At 49.0% G+C, this 24704-nt stretch overlaps 1 protein-coding gene across 1 annotated transcript; it reads left to right on the forward strand.

Annotated features, from left to right (window-relative positions):
• Window positions 1–4294: 4294 nt before the first annotated feature.
• On the forward strand, window positions 4295–6124 carry LOC139549642 (methyl-accepting chemotaxis protein 2-like). Its single transcript, XM_071360313.1, has one exon. The coding sequence runs from the start codon at window positions 4295–4297 to the stop codon at window positions 6122–6124; it is 1830 nt and encodes a 609-aa protein (XP_071216414.1).
• Window positions 6125–24704: the final 18580 nt, after the last annotated feature.

The raw sequence follows: 24704 nt of genomic DNA on the forward strand, positions 1-24704 counted from the left end.
TCAGGTGCGAGCTTGGGCTCTGTCCCCTAGTTGCTAGGCAACATGTTCCTTCGGCGGACACCCACCTGCCTTCAGGCTTCAGTGGTCTAAATGTGGTCTTAATTGCAAATTGAGTGGGAGAGCGGGCGGGAGAATGGACGGACGCCCCCTGAATGTGAAACAGGGAGTGCATGCAGCCCAGCTCACCTTGTGGACGTGGGGGAACTCATCCAGAGGCAGTGACAGGGACAAGGAGCAGAGGAGAGGGAGAGGAGCAGAGGAGAGGGAGAGGAGCAGAGGAGAGGGAGAGGAGCAGAGAGAGGGAGAGGAGCAGAGAGAGGGAGAGGAGCAGAGAGAGGGAGAGGGGCAGAGAGAGAGAGAGGAGCAGAGAGAGGGAGAGGAGCAGAGGAGCAGAGAGAGGGAGAGGGGCAGAGAGAGGGAGAGTAGCAGAGAGAGGGAGAGGGGCAGAGAGAGAGAGAGGAGCAGAGGAGAGGGAGAGGAGCAGAGAGAGGGAGAGGGGCAGAGAGAGAGAGAGGGGCAGAGAGAGAGAGAGGAGCAGAGAGAGGGAGAGGAGCAGAGGAGAGGGAGAGGAGCAGAGGAGAGGGAGAGGAGCAGAGTAGAGAGAGAGGAGCAGAGAGAGGGAGAGGGGCAGAGAGAGAGAGAGGAGCAGAGAGAGGGAGAGGAGCAGAGTAGAGAGAGAGGAGCAGAGAGAGGGAGAGGAGCAGAGGAGAGGGAGAGGAGCAGAGTAGAGGGAGAGGAGCAGAGAGAGGGAGAGGAGCAGAGAGAGGGAGAGGAGCAGTAGAGTGTGAGGGGAGCAGCAGAGAGGAGCAGGGGAGAGGAGTGTGGTTCAGGTAATAAACACACACATTCACATACACACACATATCCATGTACACATGAACACACATACCCAGTTGGACACAAAAAATATGAATTACAGAATGATTCATAGAGAGATAGGCAGATGCTTCTTAAATAGTGTAGAGCCGAAACAATAAAAAGGAAACAATTGACTCATAGTATTGACTCATCATTTAAAAAACAGTCAACCTGGATGGTAATAAGTACACGCTTAGAAAAAAAGTTTCCAAAAGGATTCTTCGGCTGCCCCCATAGGAGAACCCTTTTTGGTTCCAGGTAGAACCTTAAACGGTTGTACTTGTCTCGCCTTCTCCCGCTCTTCCCCCCTGGCTCTCGAGGGCGCCAGGCTGCCCTGCATTATGCACCCCTGCCACCATCATTACGCACACCTGCCTTCCCCCGTCACACGTATCAGCGATATTGGACTCACCTGGACTCAATCACTTATTTATTACCTCCCATATATTTGTTAGTTCCCCAGCTCTGTTCCCAGCTGCTGCGTTGATTGTCGTTTATCTTAGTGTTTCCCAGTTCTGACGCTGTTCCTGAACTGTTGCATGTCCGTTCCTAATTAAATGTCAACTGCCCGTACCTGCTTCTCTTCTGCAGCGTCGTTCCTTACACTACTTGGAACCAAAAGGGTTCTATCTGGAACAAGTAAGGGTTCTTCAAAGGGTTCTTCTATGTGGACAGCTGTAGAACCCTTTTAGGTTTTAGATAGCACCTTTTTTCTAAAAGTGTAGGATAGAGGAAAGCTCTGCACTAGAACTAACAGTTCAAATCAGTTCACATGGTAAGTCCAAAACGTTTGTTGTTGAGCATTTTCAGATGTTAATAGTTTTTTCTGAACAGAAATATGAAGGAGTTTTCAGCGTTTTAGAGTTGAGGCCTGCCTGCACACAAACCTATCTGGCCAAAACTCTTGGACAGAGCATATCAGAGGCCCATTCGCTAAATTCAATTACCAGAGCCCTATACAGAATCCACAGGAGACAACACTACACCGGATGCTCATTTCAACTCCTCTCTCGCCAAATCCCCAAAGAAATCTCCTTCAGTCGGACAATGCACTTTTTCCCATTTGAAAAAAAAAGAAAAATCTATATCTGGTTTCAATACATGGGGAAGGCGATCAATATGGCCGGGCCTTTTCTTCCTCTTTCTGTCTCTCGTTCTCTCCATCTCTGGCAAATGGTAAACAGAAACATTGGTGTATGGTTATTCCAGGGTCAGGGTGTGAGGGGGATATGGAACGGGCTGATGGGATGAGGAATCACCTCTCAGTATAGCTACACTTTACAACACCACTGTCTGTCATCTTTTCATGGCATGTTGGAGACATACACAGTTTACAATCTCCTATTTTTCTCTTTCTGCTTGGAGAGTGTGGGGTGAGAAGGACAACATGTGTGGCAATAGAGAGAGAGAGATATCTACACACATTGCGCCTCCCTTGCATCAGTCTTGCCAGAAATGTATTTAAACCAAACACGCACAACATGTGCTATTGCAGGAGTGACTGAATTCTGAATAAACAAGCTGGTCAAGCGAATCGTCCACAGCAAGTGGATTTTACAATGTATTGAGGTAACTAGTGTTTTTCCCAAGGTTGTTGTCTTGGGCTTCATGAAGTTCTTCAAACATCCAATGGAGGCTAATAGAGGCCCAGTATTATTAGGCAGGGCAATCACACTAGGTGGGAGGTTCTGCCCTGACTAAGTAATGGTTAAGAAAGAATTATGTCTGTCCACAAAGTAGCCAAATATCAAACAGGACATAAAAGCGGGACATTTAGCAGGACATTTCCTGGCCGGGCAGGGTGGACTGTAGCCCAGTACAGGGCAGGGTGGACTGTAGCCCAGTACAGGGCAGGGTGGACTGTAGCCCAGTACAGGGCAGGGTGGACTGTAGCCCAGTACAGGGCAGGGTGGACTGTAGCCCAGTACAGGGCAGGGAAGCCTGGGTCTTCACAGGAACCTCTTTAGGAGATACTGATGATGGTTTGGGAGGAGGGTTGAATGGTTGGACGGTTGCTAAATGAGCCTCAGCAATGAGCTGTACAATGACTAATGTTTGCTGGGTGAGGTGCCTAGCGTGGATCTGCTCTGGCCTATGCTGCTGCTACCGTACGGTTTCCTGTTTCCTGTTTCTCCTGTCCTCTCCTTGAGATGCCGGTCTTACACTGCTGGAGAACAGAGACCGTAGGGGACTGTAACTTCTTTGTTTTAGAGGGTGAAGTGTCGCCCCCTCTCTCCTGCTATGTAACTCTCTCTTCTCATCTTCTCCTCAACCACTATTAGTGACTCAATCCTCCAGAGGGCAAACAAACTTTGGAGAAATTCTCCATAACCCACCAAGCAGAACCTATTTTCCTCTCCATGCAATTAACTGCACCAACATTTACAATAATATGATTACATCCACTTTGGCAAAGGAGGGGAGGGAGGAGCAGGATTATTAGGTATCAGCAAGGGGTTGATCGTAATGGTCGCATTTCAGAGAGACTAGCATTTTCTTTCTAGCAAATAGGGAGAGCTACTAAATTCTCCTTAGGCAGTAAAAACCAATGCAGTGGAACCAAGAGAACAAACACAGCCAACCACTCCCCCCCTTTCTCATTTTTTTTTTTACTTTGGGTCTTCGCTTTTTCCCCTTCTCTTAACACCCCCGAATTAATTAAGCCTTTCACGGGCATGTAATTAGGAACATTAGTAAGTCATAAACTTGCCACGAGTCTCTAAATGATGTACAGGCCCTTAGCAATTTGTTTGTAATTCCTCTTCGGGGTGACAACGGCTCTATGGAGCATCGTAGATCTTCCTGCCAGGGTGGGTATGAGAGGTCTTTACTCCGCTGAGTGTAAGGCTACATGGTGCCCACTCCAACTGATCTGGCCCACTGCCTGTTGTGTTTGTTAGGGGAGGGAGAGCTGATCCCTAGTCAGTGATGAAGGGTAGTACCTAACAAGTAACCATTTTCTTTTTTTCTCTTTCAATTTATTTATTTTATAGACATTTTAATAATTTATGAAAATATTGTAATAATATACATGATACCAAATGTACCAAAAGTAAAGAATTGAAGAGGAACACACACACGCACACACTGTTTATGGCTGTTGTGAGAGTGTCCAGAACGGGGGTGGGTTGCTAAAAACACCATTACACTCTCTGTCTGTCAAGCTGCCATTCCAGACACATCAAATAGCTTTGGGGAGCGATGCAGGGCCCGGCCCTTTATCTGGTAAAATTCAACACATGTTCCACAATAATTCACACTAACTGTGACAATCTGCAGTGGGACAACTGCCTGGCTCCTCACTGTGAGATCAATAGCCCACTAATGCTGCGCAAGATTCATTTTTAATTCCCTATTATTTATGGCAGGTATTCAGAGAGCCAGAGAAAGAGAGAAAAGTGAAAAGGGAGAGGAAAATTAAGTGGAAACGGTAGAAATGAGGGATGGGATATATAGTCCATATACGTTGCAAAACAGGTTGTCAGAGTATACTGTACGAGAGCTAGGAGTGGATAATGTTGAGGAGTATTGTGAGGGTATTGAGGATGTAGTGTCCAGTCTGGATGTGGGAGTGGATAATGTTGAGGAGTATTGTGAGAGTATTGAGGATGTAGTGTCCAGTGTGGATGCGGGAGTGGATAATGTTGAGGAGTATTGTGAGAGTATTGGGGATGTAGTGTCCAGTCTGGATGTGGGAGTGGATAATGTTGAGGAGTATTGTGAGAGTATTGAGGATGTAGTGTCCAGTGTGGATGTGGGAGTGGATAATGTTGAGGAGTATTGTGAGAGTATTGAGGATGTAGTGTCCAGTGTGGATGTGGGAGTGGATAATGTTGAGGAGTATTGTGAGAGTATTGAGGATGTAGTGTCCAGTCTGGATGTGGGAGTGGATAATGTTGAGGAGTATTGTGAGAGTATTGAGGATGTAGTGTCCAGTGTGGATGTGGGAGTGGATAATGTTGAGGAGTATTGTGAGGGTATTGAGGATGTAGTGTCCAGTCTGGATGTGGGAGTGGATAATGTTGAGGAGTATTGTGAGGGTATTGAGGATGTAGTGTCCAGTCTGGATGTGGGAGTGGATAATGTTGAGGAGTATTGTGAGAGTATTGAGGATGTAGTGTCCAGTCTGGATGTGGGAGTGGATAATGTTGAGGAGTATTGTGAGAGTATTGAGGATGTAGTGTCCAGTGTGGATGTGGGAGTGGATAATGTTGAGGAGTATTGTGAGAGTATTGAGGATGTAGTGTCCAGTCTGGATGTGGGAGTGGATAATGTTGAGGAGTATTGTGAGAGTATTGAGGATGTAGTGTCCAGTGTGGATGTGGGAGTGGATAATGTTGAGGAGTATTGTGAGGGTATTGAGGATGTAGTGTCCAGTCTGGATGTGGGAGTGGATAATGTTGAGGAGTATTGTGAGGGTATTGAGGATGTAGTGTCCAGTGTGGATGTGGGAGTGGATAATGTTGAGGAGTATTGTGAGGGTATTGAGGATGTGGTGTCCAGTGTGGATGTGGGAGTGGATAATGTTGAGGAGTATTGTGAGAGTATTGAGGATGTAGTGTCCAGTGTGGATGTGGGAGTGGATAATGTTGAGGAGTATTGTGAGAGTATTGAGGATGTAGTGTCCAGTGTGGATGTGGGAGTGGATAATGTTGAGGAGATTTGTGAGAGTATTGAGGATGTAGTGTCCAGTGTGGATGTGGGAGTGGATAATGTTGAGGAGTATTGTGAGGGTATTGAGGATGTAGTGTCCAGTGTGGATGTGGGAGTGGATAATGTTGAGGAGTATTGTGAGAGTATTGAGGATGTAGTGTCCAGTCTGGATGTGGGAGTGGATAATGTTGAGGAGTATTGTGAGAGTATTGAGGATGTAGTGTCCAGTCTGGATGTGGGAGTGGATACTGTTGAGGAGTATTGTGAGAGTATTGAGGATGTAGTGTCCAGTGTGGATGTGGGAGTGGATAATGTTGAGGAGTATTGTGAGAGTATTGAGGATGTAGTGTCCAGTGTGGATGTGGGAGTGGATAATGTTGAGGAGTATTGTGAGAGTATTGAGGATGTAGTGTCCAGTGTGGATGTGGGAGTGGATAATGTTGAGGAGTATTGTGAGAGTATTGAGGATGTAGTGTCCAGTGTGGATGTGGGTTGGTTCGGGTCATGCTGTCCAGTGATGATGCAGGTGTTTTGTGGAGGAAAAGTAAAGAAGAGAGGGCAGAAGGGGGGAGAGGTGGGGGAGGTGGGGGAGAGGTGGGGGAGAGAAGGCTGAGGCTGAGAGGGGCGGGTCTCTGAGGCACAACGGGGGCTGACAGTAGGGCAACCGTAACACTCACTCCATCGGTGTGGGGCACTGTATGCCCCCTGCCCCATAGAGGGGGACACCTTGAATCCACCACAGCAAAATGCTGACCACAGGACCTATTGATTGATAGGACTGTTCTTATTCTACCCCTCTCTCTCTCTCTGTCTCTCTGTCTCGCTGTCTCGCTCTCTCTCTCTCTCTCTCTCTCTCTCTCTCTCTCTCTCTCTCTCTCTCTCTCTCTCTCTCTCTCTCTCTCTCTCTCTCTCTCTCTCTCTCTCTCTCTCTCTCTCTCTCTCTCTCTCTCTCTCTCTCTCTCTCTCTCTGTGTGTGTATCTCTCTCTCAGTTCAATTCAATTCAAGGGGCTTTATGGGCATGGGAAACATATGTTAACATTGCCAAAGCAAGATAATATACAAAAGTTTAAATTAACAATAAAAATGAACAGAAAGCATTCCACTCACAGAAGTTCCAAAAGAATAAAGACATTACAAATATCATATTATGTGTATATAGAGTGTTGTAACGAAGTGCAAATGGTAGTACAAAAGGGAAAATAAATTAGCATAAATATGGGTTGTATTTACAATGGTGTTGTTCTTCACTGGTTGACCTTTTCTTGTGGCAACAGGTCACACATCTTGCTGCTGTGATGTTTCTCTAATATGGTCATACATTTGGCAGGAGGTTAGGAAGTGCAGCTCAGTTTCTACCTCATTTTGTGGGCAGTGTGCACATAGCCTGTCTTCTCTTGAGAGCCATGTCTGCCTACGGCGGCCTTTCTCAATAGCAAGGCTATAATCACTGAGTCTGTACATAGTCAAAGCTTTCCTTAAGTTTAGGTCAGTCACAGCGGTCAGGTATTCTGCCACTGTGTACTCACTGTTTAGGGCCAAATAGCATTCTAGTTTGCTCTGTTTTTTTGTTAATTCTTTCCAATGTGTCAAGTAATTATCTTTTTGTTTTCTCATGATTTGGTTGGATCTAATTGTGTTGCTGTCCTGGGGCTCTTTGGGGTGTGTTTGTGTTTGTGAACAGAGCCCCACGACCAGCTTGCTTAGGGGACTCTTCTCCAGGTTCATCTCTCTGTAAGTGATGGCTTTGTTATGGAAGGTTTGGGAATCGCTTCCTTTTAGGTGGTTGTAAAATGTAACGTCTCTTTTCTGGATTCGGCTCTGCATGCATTATTTGGTGTTCTACGATGTACACTGAGGATATTTTGCAGAATTCTGCATGCAGATTCTCAATTTGGTGTTTGTCCCATTTTGTGAATTCTTGGTTGGTGAGCGGACCCCAGACCTCACAACCATAAAGGGCAATGGGTTCTATAACTGATTAAAGTTTTTTTAGCCAGATCCTAATTGGTATGTCAAATTTTATGTTCTTTTGATGACATAGAATGCCCTTCTTGCCTTGTCTCTCAGATCGTTCACAGCTTTGCTGAAGTTACCTGTGGCGCTGATGTTTAGGCCGAGGTATGTATAGTTTTTTTGTGTGCTCTAGGGCAACGGTGACTAGATGGAATTTGTATTTGTGGTCCTGGCAACTGGACCTTTTTTGGAACACCATTATTTTGTTCTTACTGAGATTTACTGTCAGGGCCCAGGTCTGGCAGAATCTGTGCAGAAGATCTAGGTTCTGATGTAGGCCCTCCTTGGTTGGTGACCAACCAATCTCTCTCTGTGTCTCTCTCTCTCTGTGTGTGTGTCTCTGTCTGTGTCTCTGTGGATCTCTCTCTCTCTCTCTCTCTCTCTCTCTCTCTCTCTCTCTCTCTCTCTCTCTCTCTCTCTCTCTCTCTGTCTCTCTCTGTCTCTCTCTGTCTCTCTCTGTCTCTCCATCTCTCTCTCTCTCTCTCTCTCTCTCTCTCTCTCTCTCTCTCTCTCTCTCTCTCTCTCTCTCTCTCTGTCTCTGTCTCTGTCTCTGTCTCTGTCTCTGTCTCTGTCTCTGTCTCTGTCTCTCTCCATCTCTCTCTCTCTCTCTCTCTGTCTCTTTTTCTCTCTCTCTTTGTGTGTGTCTCTCTCTCTCTCTATCTGGTAGGCAAACATAATGGTTGCAAAGTGTTTCTCTCTGGTCTTTATTATTTAAACAATAAAAGGATACATTGTGTGTTGTGGTGTCTGTGGTTGTAGATGTGCTCTGGCTGGAAAGTCATGGAAATGAAGTGGAAAATGGAGTGATTAGGCAAATAGAAGCCTTATACGCGCAACACACATTACATCTGAATGTTCATACAGGACATTTGTTTTCATCAAATTGTCATTGCACCATATCTGCTACTGCATTCATATATATTATAATATTTCTTTTAAATACTGCAGTAAATGATGCAAACAAGTTTGGACTGAATCTAAATCTATTCAGATACAGATCTGCTGTTAACGCCATAACTACTTACTGCACAGACAGACATTGTGTTCTATTCTGCTAAATAGTTGTGTTTTTATCTAAATTAAACACATAATTATACTCACCATTTTATTTTCAATATCCTTCTCCATGATTACTGAAACAAATAGCTGGTATATATTTTTTCAAATCTCCTGATATTTAATGATTCATGGGTAAATTAGATCTATTATCGATAACACTATCAGTCTTTACCGAAAAACAGTAAGTCGGATTTAAACAACCAAAAGCAATTTTGCATACAAGCAATTTCTGGACTTTTTTGCTGAGTGCTCTTATCTGTTTGTCCGTTGTTGTGCTGGTTGAAAAAGCAGCAGCCCCGCTGTATTGCTTGGTATTTTTTAATAATATCAATAAGAGGGAACAGGGGCATCTATCATGACCTAGCCATCTAGCCCACATACTGCCACTTCAGCAGGCAGAACAAATGGCAGCAATTTTCCTGTTTCATTTGTTGACCACTTGACAATGTGTTTCCCGGGCTGGGGCTCTGGGCAGATGAGCTCTCATTCAGGGCCAGCCTCTACCTCTATATCTGCCTCAGCTGCAGACATGCTGATGAACTGGCCAGCAACAATAGCACGAGCAGAGAGAACACGGACACAGTGCACACACACACACACACACACACACACACACACACACACACACACACACACACACACACACACACACACACACACACACACACACACACACACACACACACACACACACACACACACACACACACACACACACACACACACACACACACACACACACACACACACACAAATATACATATCACCTTTCTCCTTCCTTCGTTCTCACTCAATCGCCATCTCTCTCCTCCCGCTCTCTCCCCAACTTGGCTCTGGTCCATAAACCATTAGCTCATCTCCCTCTCACCTTTGTCCTGCTCTCCTCGTCTCTCTCTCGGCCTTCTCCTGCTCTCCTCGTCTCTCTCTCGGCCTCCTCCTGCTCTCCTCGTCTCCATTTCAGCCTCCTCCTGCTTTCTTCGTCTCTCTCTCAGCCTCCTCCTGCTCTCCTCGTCTCCATCTCAGCCTCCTCCTGCTCTCCTCGTCTCTCTCTCAGCCTCCTCCTGTTCTCATAGCCTTTCCCCCTCTCCACAGCATTCCCCCCTCTCCATAGCATACCCCCATCTCCATAGCATACCCCCCTCTCCATAACAATCACCCCTCTCCATAGCAATCCCCCCTCTCCATAGCCTTTCCCCCTCTCCAAAGCATTCCCTCCTCTCCATAGCCTTTCCCCCTCTCCATAGCATACCCCCCTCTCCATAGCATTCCCCCTCTCCATTGCATTCCCCCCTCTCCATAGCATTCCCCCCTCTCCATAGCCTTTCCCCCTCTCCATAGCATACCCCCCTCTCCATAGCATTCCCCCCTCTCCATAGCATTCCCCCCTCTCCATAGCATTCCCCCCTCTCCATAGCCTTTCCCCCTCTCCATAGCATACCCCCCTCTCCATAGCATTCCCCCCTCTCCATAGCATTCCCCCCTCTCCATAGCATTCCCCCCTCTCCATAGCATTCCCCCCTCTCCATAGCATTCCCCCCTCTCCATAGCATTCCCCCTCTCCATAGCCTTTCCCCCTCTCCATAGCATACCCCCCTCTCCATAGCATTTCCCCCTCTCCATAGCATTCCCCCCTCTCCATAGCATTCCCCCTCTCCATAGCCTTTACCCCTCTCCATAGCATTTCCCCCTCTCCATAGCATTCCCCCTCTCCATAGCATACCCCCCTCTCCATAGCATTCCCCCCTCTCCATAGCATTCCCCCCTCTCCATAGCCTTTCCCCCTCTCCATAGCATACCCCCCTCTCCATAGCATACCCCTCTCTCCATAGCATTCCCCCCTCTCCATAGCATTCCCCCCTCTCCATAGCATTCCCCCTCTCCATAGCCTTTCCCCCTCTCCATAGCATTCCCCCCTCTCCATAGCCTTTCCCCCTCTCCATAGCATACCCCCTCTCCATAGCATACCCCCCTCTCCATAGCATTCCCCCCTCTCCATAGCCTTTCCCCCTCTTCATAGCATACCCCCCTCTCCATAGCATTCCCCCCTCTCCATATCATTCCCCCCTCTCCATAGCATTCCCCCCTCTCCATAGCATTCCCCCCTCTCCATAGCCTTTCCCCCTCTCCATAGCATACCCCCCTCTCCATAGCATTCCCCCCTCTCCATAGCATTCCCCCCTCTCCATAGCATTCCCCCCTCTCCATAGCATTCCCCCCTCTCCATAGCATTCCCCCCTCTCCATAGCATTCCCCCTCTCCATAGCCTTTCCCCCTCTCCATAGCATACCCCCCTCTCCATAGCATTTCCCCCTCTCCATAGCATTCCCCCCTCTCCATAGCATTCCCCCTCTCCATAGCCTTTACCCCTCTCCATAGCATTTCCCCCTCTCCATAGCATTCCCCCTCTCCATAGCATACCCCCCTCTCCATAGCATTCCCCCCTCTCCATAGCATTCCCCCCTCTCCATAGCCTTTCCCCCTCTCCATAGCATACCCCCCTCTCCATAGCATACCCCTCTCTCCATAGCATTCCCCCCTCTCCATAGCATTCCCCCCTCTCCATAGCATTCCCCCTCTCCATAGCCTTTCCCCCTCTCCATAGCATTCCCCCCTCTCCATAGCCTTTCCCCCTCTCCATAGCATACCCCCTCTCCATAGCATACCCCCCTCTCCATAGCATTCCCCCCTCTCCATAGCCTTTCCCCCTCTTCATAGCATACCCCCCTCTCCATAGCATTCCCCCCTCTCCATAGCATTCCTCCCTCTCCATAGCCTTTCCCCCTCTCCATAGCATACTCCCCTCTCCATAGCATTCCCCCCTCTCCATAGCATTCCCCCCTCTCCATAGCATTTCCCCCTCTCCATAGCATTCCCCCTCTCCATAGCATACCCCCCTCTCCATAGCATTCCCCCCTCTCCATAGCATTCCCCCCTCTCCATAGCCTTCCCCCCTCTCCATAGCATACCCCCCTCTCCATAGCATTCCCCCCTCTCCATAGCATTCCCCCCTCTCCATAGCATTTCCCCCTCTCCATAGCATTCCCCCTCTCCATAGCATACCCCCCTCTCCATAGCATTCCCCCCTCTCCATAGCATTCCCCCCTCTCCATAGCCTATCCCCCTCTCCATAGCATACCCCCCTCTCCATAGCATACCCCCCTCTCCATAGCATACCCCTCTCTCCATAGCATTCCCCCCTCTCCATAGCATTCCCCCCTCTCCATAGCATTCCCCCTCTCCATAGCCTTTCCCCCTCTCCATAGCATTCCCCCCTCTCCAAAGCCTTTCCCCCTCTCCATAGCATTCCCCCCTCTCCATAGCAATCCCCCCTCTCCATAGCATTTCCCCCTCTCCATAGCATTCCCCCCTCTCCATAGCATTCCCCCCTCTCCATAGCAATCCCCCCTCTCCATAGCATTTCCCCCTCTCCATAGCATTCCCCCCTCTCCATAGCAATCCCCCCTCTCCATAGCCTTTCCCCCTTTCCATAGACCAGACAATGGGAGCTGCAGCTTGCCACGGGGCCCCTCCAGACGATAGAGTATTTTCATGTCGGGGGCCTGAGGGAACCAATCCCACAACTTGGCAGACCCGCGTGCCAACCCAGGGATGCCAGCGTCCACCAGCATCGCAGCACTCTGCATTTTTAGCCTCTGCTGTATGGCTGCCTTCCACCTCACTTGCTTGAGCATGTTTTCATCCCCTCGTTTATTTACTTATCCTTATTCTACCTTTTCTTTCTTAGTAATAAGTGAATGGGGTGAGTTCTCTTCTTTTTCACACATGAAACAAAACATGTTGAAATTTAGTGGAAGGGGTTGGCTACAGTATATGAACACAATCCATTATCATTACTGCACTGGTTACCTTTAAAGGTAGCTCCATGCTTCTCTATCCTCCTCCTCCCCCACCACTACAGTCCATCCCAGCCTGGCCGCTGGAGCCTTGGTAGTGGTGGGTGGGGGGGTTGGGTGAATGGCAGCTCCATCTGCCCTCACCTTCACTAGGGGTGACCCCTCCACAGGTGGCACTCCCCTTCGCCTTATCGGGAGGGCAGCGGGGGCACAGGAAGGGGGCGGTCGTGTACATAAAGGGCGCTGGCATAAAGAGTGATGGGCCAGGGCACGCTGTCCGCTCCGCCGTTAAGCGTCCGTTCCCCCATTCTCCCTCCTCCACCTCCCTCCTCACATCCATCAATCCTTTATGGAATCATTTGCATATTGCATAGGCTGTGCTGATTTTATTGAGGTCGTTTTTATCAGTCCTCTGTGGCGGCCCCGACACAATAAATTCAGCTTACTCCAGGACAAGGATGACCTTTTTTCTCAAATCAAGCTGTTCCACGCTGAATCCACTCTGTCTCACCCACCTCCACCTTCCCCATGTTCCTGTGTTTGTCTCATTTCTCTCTCCTCTATCTCTGTCTGTCTGTCTGTCTGTCTGTCTGTCTGTCTGTCTGTCTGTCTGTCTGTCTGTCTGTCTGTCTGTCTGTCTGTCTGTCTGTCTGTCTGTCTGTCTGTCTGTCTGTCTGTCTGTCTGTCTGTCTGTCTGTCTGTCTGTCTGTCTGTCTGTCTGTCTGTCTGTCTGTCTGTCTGTCTGTCTGTCTGTCTGTCTGTCTGTCTGTCTGTCTGTCTGTCTGTCTGTCTGTCTGTCTCTCGCACACTTGCACTGAAGCATACAGGCATGTTCATACACACAGAGCTGCCACACATTCATAGACACACAAAACCAGATTGTCTTCAGTATGAAAAAGAAAATCAATAAAACACAAATGGTGTGGAATCCCCCCCATCTCCCCCCATACAAATAGACCCTACAAGCATTGTCTATTACACCAGTTTGAGTGTTGTTGGCTGTGAACACAGTTAGTGTTGGCTGTGTTGTCTGTCTGAACGTCCCCATTCGTTAGCTTAAAGCTACATCTGCTCTGGAGTCTGCACCTGCAACCCTCTCAGCCCTCTCCTCTTCTCCCTGATCCCCCTGCACTGATCTGAGACCTGATCTCAAGCAGCTGTTTTTGAGGATTAAGCCCCCCCCCCCCCCCCGAGCTTCACAGAGCTCCACAGGGGCCAGGACAGGGGGCCAGCATGGATGCCCACTGAAAGTCATCATCCCTCATCCCAGGTTCAGAGAGAGGCCCCTGTGCAGTCTCATGTTCCCCAGCCCCCAGACTCAAGAGGAGAGAGGAGGGACTTTTATGTAGCACAGTAACTGGAATACAACATTAACCTGAGTCAATGTCAATGTCACTTGCACATATTTTTTTTTACCACTAAACGATCACCCTGAGACAACATGTGACTGTGTTTTGGGGTTGATATGAAGTTATTGTCTCCTCTTTCTCAGTCACCATGCTGGAGGAGGTATTGATAGTGAAGATATTAGAGGTATTGTAGATGCTAGGTTCAATCCAAACCAGTGATTGGGTTTCAAGGGTAAGTGAAAAGAACAAAGTGAGAAAGTGATTTTAACTGAATACAGACCCTAGTGTCTCAGTGCACTAATTTATCCAAAGACTAGGAGTAAACAGAACAGTTCCTTGTAGTGGAAAAGGTGGATTTTTCTTCTCAATTTCTAACCTTCTCCTCCTCCCTCTGTCCTTCCCGTCTTTCCTCCCTCTGTCCTTCCCTCTGTCCTCCCTCATTTCTTCATTTGTCTAGACGAGGTAATCTCTGCAGATTTACTCACAAATTGAGATCCAAACTGAACGTGCCATCTATCACACACATCTACCACGCTAAATGTGTCTATTTGCATCTCTCATCTTCCCCAGTTTATTTAAGAAATACCAAAAAATCCATCTCTCTCTGCATTAAAATGGCAAGCGCAGAGAGGAGGTGCAGGACAGCCGCAACTTGCTTCCCACATTCTTGCTTCCCACATTGTTCTAACAGGGAATCCAAATAGCTTAGCTTTCCCCTGGAGAGGAAGAGCGAGTAAAGGAGAGAGAGAATAGAAAAAGGACATTTAAGGAGATAAATACTCAGAGACAGAAGCAGAGACAGCCACCATGCAGGAAAAAGGTACCAGGTAATAACAGAAAAAATAATCTTCACTTTTGCTCCTTTAAGAAGCCCCTCCCACTCACGGCATCACAATATTATATCAATAATTGCTGGCCAAAATTAAACACGTAAAACAATGAGCCTTTCCTCCAGATCAGTCTGTGCATTTTAAAAGAAGGTCACCATTCACCCCCCCCCCCCACCCCCCCCCCGTTGGATCAGTGACACGTGCGTGGCGCGAGCAGCTGACCTGAGTTTGAATTTAGAGTGTTCATTAATAGGATATTATGCCATATGCTCACTGCACTGTCTTACTCTAATGCTTGGCTCTGACTTGAGAATTTGTAATTAGTGACGGTATAATGAGGGTATTGGAGGGGCTAATACTGTGGAGCGCTGGAGGAGGAATAGATTTGCTCATTGTACTGTAGAAACACTAGACCATCGGGCCAGGGACCCGGCCACCATAAAGCTACGTGCAAAAACCACACACACCAGACACCCGCTGAATTACAGTGGAGACATTGAACCCACCTTTCCCCAGTACTGACAACAACAAAGTCCTCCATACCAGGCGACGCTGATTTCCCCACTAACGCCACTACACCATGTTTCAGTGGTACTAATTCATTCTTTTTCACAATGATCTTCATGGGTGGTTGTGAAGGATGTTTCAGCTGTGCTTTCTACTCCTTTATGTTGCTGCTGTGCTGCTGTCCCAGCACTTTCCCCTGATATGATGTCAGAATTATGCTGTCCGTGCTAAATGCCTATTGTGTGGCTGGGGTGGCTGCTTGTAAGCAGCAAAAGGACAGATTTTCCAAGACAGTAAATAAATACACACATTGTGGGCTACGCAGAGGAGCTATCAACACTGAAGGCATAAGTCAGGTGCAATGCGCCGAGCAGACAATGACAATTATACACATCGGAATTGAAGAAAACTCAGGGGACTATGACGGACCCCTACAGCACAGTGAATCACAGGAACTCAATAGCAACATGGCAGATCACACTCATTTAAAGGGCAGGGGGGTGACAGAGATGTGTGTGAGTACTTCCACTAAGAGCCATTTGCTGACATGCACTCCTCACTGACAGGCAGAAGACTGTGTGTACAGCATCATTACACATTTCTCATATTCTCTAAAAGACTCAAATAGTAGTTAGAACAAGTTCAGAGCAGGCAGAACAGAGCAGAGCAGAACAGAACAGGCAGAACAGAGCAGAGCAGGCAGAACAGAGCAGAGCAGGCAGAGCAGAACAGAGCAGAGCAGAGCAGAGCAGAGCAGACAGAGCAGACAGAGCGGTGCAGGCAGAGCAGAGCAGAGCAGGCAGAGCAGAGCAGGCAGAGCAGAGCAGAACAGAGCAGAGCAGGCAGAGCAGAGCAGAACAGAGCAGGCAGAGCAGAGCAGGCAGAGCAGAGCAGAGCAGGCAGAGCACAGCAGGCATAGCACAGCAGAGCAGGCAGAGCAGAACAGAGCAGAGCAGGCAGAGCAGAGCAGAGCAGAGCAGGCAGAGCAGAGCAGAGCAGGCAGAGCAGAGTAGGCAGTGCAGGCAGAGGAGGCAGACCAGGCAGATCAGGGCAGGCATAGCAGGCAGAGTAGAGCAGACCAGTCAGAGCGGAGCAGAGCAGAGCAGGCAGAGCGGAGCAGAGCAGAGCAGACAGAGCGGAGCAGAGCAGACAGAGCAAAACAGAGCAGAGCAGAGCAGAGCAGGGAGAGCAGAGCAGAGCAAAACAGAGCAGAGCGGAGCAGAGCAGAGCAGAGCAGGCAAAGCAGAGCAGGCAGAGCAGGCAGAGCAGAGCAGAGCAGGCAGAGCAGGCATAGCAGAGCAGAGCAGAGCAGAGCAGAGCAGGCAGAGCAGAGCAGAGCAGAGCAGGCAGAGCAGAGCAGAGCAGGAAGAGCAGAGCAGAGCAGGCAGAGCAGAGCAGGCAGAGCAGAGCAGGCAGAGCAGGCAGTGCAGGCAGAGGAGGCAGATCAAGCAGAGCAGAGCAGAGCAGTGAGAGCTGAGCAGAGCAGGCAGAGCAGAGCAGGCAGAGCAGAGCAGGCAGAGCAGGCAGAGTAGAGCAGACCAGTCAGAGCGGAGCAGAGCAGAGCAGGCAGAGCGGAGCAGAGCAGAGCAGAGCAGACAGAGCGGAGCAGAGCAGTCAGAGCAAACATAGCAGGCAGAGCAAGCAGAGCAGAGCAGAGCAGAGCAGAGCAGGCAGAGCAGAGCAGTCAGAGCAAGCAGAGCAGTCAGAGCGGAGCAGATCAGAGCAGAGCAGGCAGAGCGGAGCAGTCAGAGCAAGCAGAGCAGTCAGAGCGGAGTAGAGCAGAGCAGGCAAAGCAGAGCAGGGCAGGCAGAGAGGAGCAGAGCAGAGCAGAGCAGACAGAGCGGAGCAGAGCAGAGCAGAGCAGGCAGAGCAGGCAGAGCAGAGCAGAGCAGAGCAGGCAGAGCAGAGCAGACCAGTCAGAGCGGAGCAGAGCAGAGCAGAGCAGGCAGAGCAGAGCAGACCAGCACGCGGAGCAGAGCAGTGCAGAGCAGGCAGAGGAGAGCAGAGCAGGCAGAGCAGAGCAGGCAGAGGAGAGCAGAGCAGGCAGAGGAGAGGAGAGGAGAGGAGAGCAGAGCAGAGCAGAGCAGAGCAGGCAGAGCAGAGCAGGCAGAGCAGATCAGGCAGAGCAGGCAGAGGAGAGCAGAGCAGGCAGAGCAGGCAGAGCAGGCATAGCAGAGCAGAGCAGAGCAGGCAGAGCAGAGCAGGCAGAGCAGAGCAGGGAGAGCAGAGCAGAGCAGGCAGAGCAGAGCAGAGCAGGCAGAGGAGAGCAGAGCGGGCAAGCAGTGCAGGCAGAGGAGGCAGATCAGGCAGAGCAGAGCAGAGCAGGCAGAGCAGAGCAGAGCAGAGCAGAGCAGGCAGAGCAGAGCAGAGCAGGCAGAGCAGAGCAGAGCAGGGCAGGCAGAGAGGAGCAGAGCAGAGCAGAGCAGACAGAGCGGAGCAGAGCAGAGCAGAGCAGAGCAGAGCAGAGCAGGCAGAGCAGGCAGAGCAGAGCAGAGCAGAGCAGGCAGAGCAGAGCAGACCAGTCAGAGCGGAGCAGAGCAGAGCAGAGCAGAGCAGGCAGAGCAGAGCAGACCAGCACGCGGAGCAGAGCAGTGCAGAGCAGGCAGAGGAGAGCAGAGCAGGCAGAGCAGAGCAGGCAGAGGAGAGCAGAGCAGGCAGAGGAGAGGAGAGGAGAGGAGAGCAGAGCAGAGCAGAGCAGAGCAGAGCAGAGCAGAGCAGAGCAGGCAGAGCAGAGCAGAGCAGGCAGAGCAGATCAGGCAGAGCAGGCAGAGGAGAGCAGAGCAGGCAGAGCAGGCAGAGCAGGCATAGCAGAGCAGAGCAGAGCAGGCAGAGCAGAGCAGGCAGAGCAGAGCAGGCAGAGCAGAGCAGAGCAGGCAGAGCAGAGCAGAGCAGGCAGAGGAGAGCAGAGCGGGCAAGCAGTGCAGGCAGAGGAGGCAGATCAGGCAGAGCAGAGCAGAGCAGGCAGAGCAGAGCAGAGCAGGCAGAGCAGAGCAGAGCAGGCAGAGTAGAGCAGACCAGTCAGAGCGGAGCAGAGCAGGCAGAGCGGAGCAGAGCAGTCAGAGCAAGCATAGCAAGCAGAGCAGAGCAGAGCAGGCAGAGCAGAGCAGTCAGAGCAAGTAGAGCAGTCAGAGCGGAGCAGAACAGAGCAGAGCAGAGCAGGCAGAGCGGAGCAGTCAGAGCAAGCAGAGCAGTCAGAGCGGAGTAGAGCAGAGCAGGCAAAGCAGAGCAGGGCAGGCAGAGAGGAGCAGAGCAGGCAGAGCAGAGCAGAGCAGGCAGAGCAGAGCAGACCAGTCAGAGCGGCGCAGAGCAGAGCAGAGCAGAGCAGAGCAGAGCAGGCAGAGCAGAGCAGACCAGCACGCGGAGCAGAGCAGTGCAGAGCAGGCAGAGGAGAGCAGAGCAGGCAGAGCAGAGCAGGCAGAGGAGAGCATAGCAGGCAGAGGAGAGGAGAGCAGAGCAGAGCAGAGCAGGCAGAGCAGAGCAGAGCAGAGCAGGCAGAGCAGATCAGGCAGAGCAGGCAGAGGAGAGCAGAGCAGGCAGAGCAGGCATAGCAGAGCAGGCAGAGCAGAGCAGAGCAGGCAGAGCAGAGCAGAGCAGAGCAGGCAGAGGAGAGCAGAGCAGAGCAGAGCAGAGCAGGCAGAGCAGAGCAGGCACAGTGTGAAATAAATTTCACCCCCGGCCCCTGCACATGACATTGCACATAAATATTCAATAAATTAGCCTGGGCTGTTTTATACAGTAGATTGATCAGTCATCTCTCGGCAACCTTGTGACAGGCAATGCTGTGCCTGAAATATTAATGCTGACAAATTAGGGATTTCTGAGTAAATTATGTCACATCGCACGGCTTCACTCAAATTTACTCCCTGGCACGAGGGCACATTCACCGGCGCGGTAATGCACTTCCTACCCTCACGCCCCTGCACCATCCCTCCCTCCTCCTCGCTTCTGCCTCAAAATGACATTCATTATTTTATCGTTAAGCAGGAGTCCTTCTTTCCTGGTGCCCAGGCAGCGAAAGAAAAGAAAGAGCAAAAAAGGAGGGGGAGAAAAATGTACATCTGAAGGGCCAACCATGTGCATGTCCCACATCTGTGTAGTTCATCAACTGTGTCTGCACAACGCATCACCGGGGGCAACTACCTGCCCTCCATGACACCTCCACCACCCGATGTCACAGGAAGGTCAAAAAGATCATGAAAGACAACAACCACCTGAGCCACTGCCTGTTCACACCGCTACCATCCAGAAAGCGAGGTCAGTACAGGTACATCAAAGCTGGGACCGAGAGACTGAAAAACAGCTTCTATCTCAAGGCCATCAGACTGCTAATCATTAACTCAGAGAAGCTGCTGCCTACATTGAGACCCAATCACTGGCCACTTTAAAAAATGGATCACTAGTCACTTTATACAATGCACTCCAAATAATGCCACTTTAATAATGTTTACATATCTTACATTACTCATATCATATGTATATACTGTATTTTATACCATCTATTGCATCTTGCCTATGCCGCTCGTCCATCACTCATCCATATACTTACATGTACATATTCTCATTCACCCCTTTAGATTTGTGTGTATTAGGTAGCTGTTGGGGAATTGTTAGATTAATTGTTAGATATTACTGCACTGTCGGGAACTAGAAGCACAAGCATTTCGCTAAACCCACATTAAAATCTGCTAGCCATATGTATGTGACAAATACAATTTGATTTGATTTGATTTATGTCCTTGTCCCACATCTGTGTAGTTCATCTCTAAAGGGACACTATGTCCTTGTCCCACATCTGTGTAGTTCATCTCTAAAGGGACACGATGTCCTTGTCCCACATCTGTGTCGTTCATCTCTAAAGGGACACTATGTCCTTGTCCCACATCTGTGTCGTTCATCTTTAAAGGGACACTATGTCCTTGTCCCACATCTGTGTAGTTCATCTCTAAAGGGACACGATGTCCTTGTCCCACATCTGTGTCGTTCATCTCTAAAGGGACACTATGTCCTTGTCCCACATCTGTGTCGTTCATCTCTAAAGGGACACGATGTCCTTGTCCCACATCTGTGTCGTTCATCTCTAAAGGGACACGATGTCCTTGTCCCACATCTGTGTCGTTCATCTCTAAAGGGACACTATGTCCTTGTCCCACATCTGTGTCGTTCATCTCTAAAGGGACACTATGTCCTTGTCCCACATCTGTGTAGTTCATCTCTAAAGGGATACTATGTCCTTGTCCCACATCTGTGTCGTTCATCTCTAAAGGGACACTATGTCCTTGTCCCACATCTGTGTCGTTCATCTCTAAAGGGACACTATGTCCTTGTCCCACATCTGTGTAGTTCATCTCTAAAGGGACACGATGTCCTTGTCCCACATCTGTGTAGTTCATCTCTAAAGGGACACGATGTCCTTGTCCCACATCTGTGTCGTTCATCTTTAAAGGGACACGATGTCCTTGTCCCACATCTGTGTAGTTCATCTCTAAAGGGACACGATGTCCTTGTCCCACATCTGTGTCGTTCATCTCTAAAGGGACACGATGTCCTTGTCCCACATCTGTGTCGTTCATCTCTAAAGGGACACGATGTCCTTGTCCCACATCTGTGTCGTTCATCTCTAAAGGGACACGATGTCCTTGTCCCACATCTGTGTAGTTCATCTCTAAAGGGACACGATGTCCTTGTCCCACATCTGTGTCGTTCATCTCTAAAGGGACACGATGTCCTTGTCCCACATCTGTGTAGTTCATCTCTAAAGGGACACGATGTCCTTGTCCCACATCTGTGTCGTTCATCTCTAAAGGGACACGATGTCCTTGTCCCACATCTGTGTCGTTCATCTCTAAAGGGACACGATGTCCTTGTCCCACATCTGTGTCGTTCATCTCTAAAGGGACACGATGTCCTTGTCCCACATCTGTGTAGTTCATCTTTAAAGGGACACTATGTCCTTGTCCCACATCTGTGTAGTTCATCTCTAAAGGGACACTATGTCCTTGTCCCACATCTGTGTCGTTCATCTCTAAAGGGACACTATGTCCTTGTCCCACATCTGTGTCGTTCATCTCTAAAGGGACACGATGTCCTTGTCCCACATCTGTGTAGTTCATCTCTAAAGGGACACTATGTCCTTGTCCCACATCTGTGTCGTTCATCTTTAAAGGGACACTATGTCCTTGTCCCACATCTGTGTCGTTCATCTCTAAAGGGACACGATGTCCTTGTCCCACATCTGTGTCGTTCATCTCTAAAGGGACACGATGTCCTTGTCCCACATCTGTGTCGTTCATCTCTAAAGGGACACGATGTCCTTGTCCCACATCTGTGTAGTTCATCTCTAAAGGGACACTATGTCCTTGTCCCACATCTGTGTCGTTCATCTCTAAAGGGACACTATGTCCTTGTCCCACATCTGTGTCGTTCATCTTTAAAGGGACACTATGTCCTTGTCCCACATCTGTGTCGTTCATCTTTAAAGGGACACTATGTCCTTGTCCCACATCTGTGTCGTTCATCTCTAAAGGGACACTATGTCCTTGTCCCACATCTGTGTCGTTCATCTTTAAAGGGACACTATGTCCTTGTCCCACATCTGTGTCGTTCATCTTTAAAGGGACACTATGTCCTTGTCCCACATCTGTGTCGTTCATCTTTAAAGGGACACTATGTCCTTGTCCCACATCTGTGTAGTTCATCTCTAAAGGGACACTATGTCCTTGTCCCACATCTGTGTCGTTCATCTCTAAAGGGATACTATGTCCTTGTCCCACATCTGTGTAGTTCATTGTGGCAATTGGATTTGAGATTTGTGACTGGGTGGAAAGCTCCTATTTAAAAGCATTAAATTCCAATGTGTATATGTGTGTGTATATTTGTGTGTGTGTGTGTGTGTGTGTGTGTGTGTGTGTGTGTGTGTGTGTGTGTGTGTGTGTGTGTGTGTGTGTGTGTGTGTGTGTGTGTGTGTGTGTGTGTGTGTGTGTGTGTGTGTGTGTGTGTGTGTGTGTGTGTGTGTGTGTGTGTGTGTGTGTGTGCTTGTGCTTGTGGGCATGGGCGTCTCTGTGATGGTGTGTGTGTTGTGGAATGATGAGGGGTTGTGTGTGTGTGGGGTGGGGGTTAATGGTTGTACTCTGGGCTGAGATACTCTGGGGACCCAGTTGGAGATGGCTGTGTGTGCAGGACAGGGCGCAATGTGACAGGGTCTCAGGGGAAATACACCTGCATGTCTGAGGTGGTCCCCACTTGGTCAGAAGAAGATCTCTACAAGCTCCTATCACATATCACAGAAATGCATTATTACGTAGCAGAGCTCGGAGAGATACTTGAGAATATGTAGGGCTACAGACAAATACATGATTTTACACACTGAGCGTACAAAACATTAGGAACACCTTGCTAATATTGAGTTTCACCCCTTTTGCCCTCAGAACAGCCTCAATTCGTTGGGGCATGGACTCTACAAGGTGTCGAAAGTGTTCACCAGGGATGCTGGCCCATGTTGACTCCAATGCTTCCCACAGTTGTGTCAAAATGTCTGGATATCCTTTCGGTGATGGACCATTCTTGATACACACAGGAAACTGTTGAGCATGAAAAACACAGTAGCTTTGCAGTTCTTGACACACTCAAACTGGTGCGCCTGGCACCTGCTACCATTCCCCGTTCAAAGGCACTTCAATCTTTTGCCATGCCCATTCATCCTTCTTTACCCTGACTCCTCCCCTTCATCTACACTGATTAAAGTGGATTTAACAGGTGACAGCTGTCATAGCTTTCACCTGGATTCACCTGGTCAGTCTATGTCATGGAAAGAGCAGGTGTTCCTAATGTTTTGTACACTCAGTGTATTTGATTACTGAGAAGTATAGGAGAATATAGAAGCGTACTGAGAATTGCATTACAATATACATTGAGTGCACAAACACTGCTGGGTTTTTCACATTCAACAGTTTCTTGTGTGTATCAAGAAGGGTCCACCACCGAAAGGACATCCAGCCAACGGCAGGCCAGTAGTCAAAAAGGGCTCAGGCTACATTTAGTCAACAGTACAACATTGGTGCCTATAGACCCATAAAAGAATGCACAACTCGTTGTACCTCGACCTGACAGAGTTCCACTTCTTTCAGCAAAAAAACAAGAAACTGCGGTTGTAATGGGCTAGAAACAAAAACACTGGACACTGGAGAATGTGAAAAACATTGCCTGGTTTGATAAATCCCGGTTCCTGCTGTTTCACGCTGATGGGAGGACTAGGGTATGGAGAAAACCACATGAGTACGTACGTCCATCGTGCCGCGTGTTGATATTACAGGCTGCTGCTGGTGGTGTGATGGTGTGGTGTTTTCAGAGCACACATTGGGCCCCTTGATAGAAGTGGAGCAACGTTTGAATGCCAACCAACGGATATCTGAACATCATTGTTAATCAGGTGCTTCCCCTCATGGCAGCAGTGTATCTATCTGCCAAATGATTTTTTTCAGCAGGATAATGCCCCATGCCACAAGGCTAGGATTGTCCAGGAATGGTTCCACAAACATGAAAGTCCACTCAGCTTCACTGCAGTGGCCTGCCCAGTCACCAGATCTCAATCCAATTGAGCATCTGTGGGATGAGATGGAACAAGCTATTCGTAGTGTCCTTAATGTTTTGTAAACTCAGTGTATATCGGACCACTGAAAAATGCCTCAGAATATAAGATATCACTGAGAAATACTCAAGTATTCATCAGAGGACTGCAACTGGATGTATGAAATCATATGAATGTGGAAAAATGCATGAGAACACTTGAGAGCAGTGCTCAATGCATTCTCAGCCAGCTGCCTTTTCCACTGCCTATGGCAATACATGTAAGATTTATAAAAATCATGACATTACACAAACCATGAGCCAACATGTTTTAAAACTCCTTTACTCTCATTAAAAACATACAAGTCTATCTCAACTTTACTCAGCAATGTCAGGGCTTATGGACATGAACAAGCATTCTTTGGAAAATGACCCCTCATGGTCCAGATTTCTGTTTTGGAATGGTGTGCTGGGTGTTGAAACGCTGAGTAAGACACACTGTACAGCATTGCTCTTAGATATGCATAGGTCCTAGGATTGACCTGTGAGGTATTACAGGGGGGGGGGGGGAGAAGGCCCTGCTCAGCAATAATGCCTGGTCCATCTGCTGCTAGTCAGCCTGTAATGAATGAGTCCCCAGTGTGAGATCAATAGATCGGTAAAGAATCGTCCGCCGCCCGACAGCGAAAGATGAGCAGGGAGCCACTCTGTCGATAAACATCGCCATGGATCCCCCTCAATACCCCTGCCACACCTTTATCCTGGGATTCCTGTGTTGGGTCAGCACTACATGTTTTATCCCTGAGCCCAATGCAGGAAGGACTGTGGGGGACACACACACAGACAAACACACACAAACACACACACGCACAAACACATTCCAAACTATAATGTGACTAGCAACAGCCCCTCAGCCTGTCCTGCTGTACTGAGTATACCTCTCTGTCAGTATGGAGCTGTGAGCGATCCAGCCTGAAGCAACCCTCTCTGACATGAATCAGGAGCGCAGCACCTGACT

The sequence above is a fragment of the Salvelinus alpinus genome, chromosome 22 (genome assembly GCF_045679555.1).
Source record: "Salvelinus alpinus chromosome 22, SLU_Salpinus.1, whole genome shotgun sequence".
NCBI classification, from domain to species: Eukaryota; Metazoa; Chordata; class Actinopteri; order Salmoniformes; family Salmonidae; genus Salvelinus; species Salvelinus alpinus.

Bases quoted from the DNA above. Each gene is read 5' to 3' on its own strand.
- LOC139549642 (XM_071360313.1), top strand. From the start codon at position 4,295: ATGAGGGATGGGATATATAGTCCATATACGTTGCAAAACAGGTTGTCA.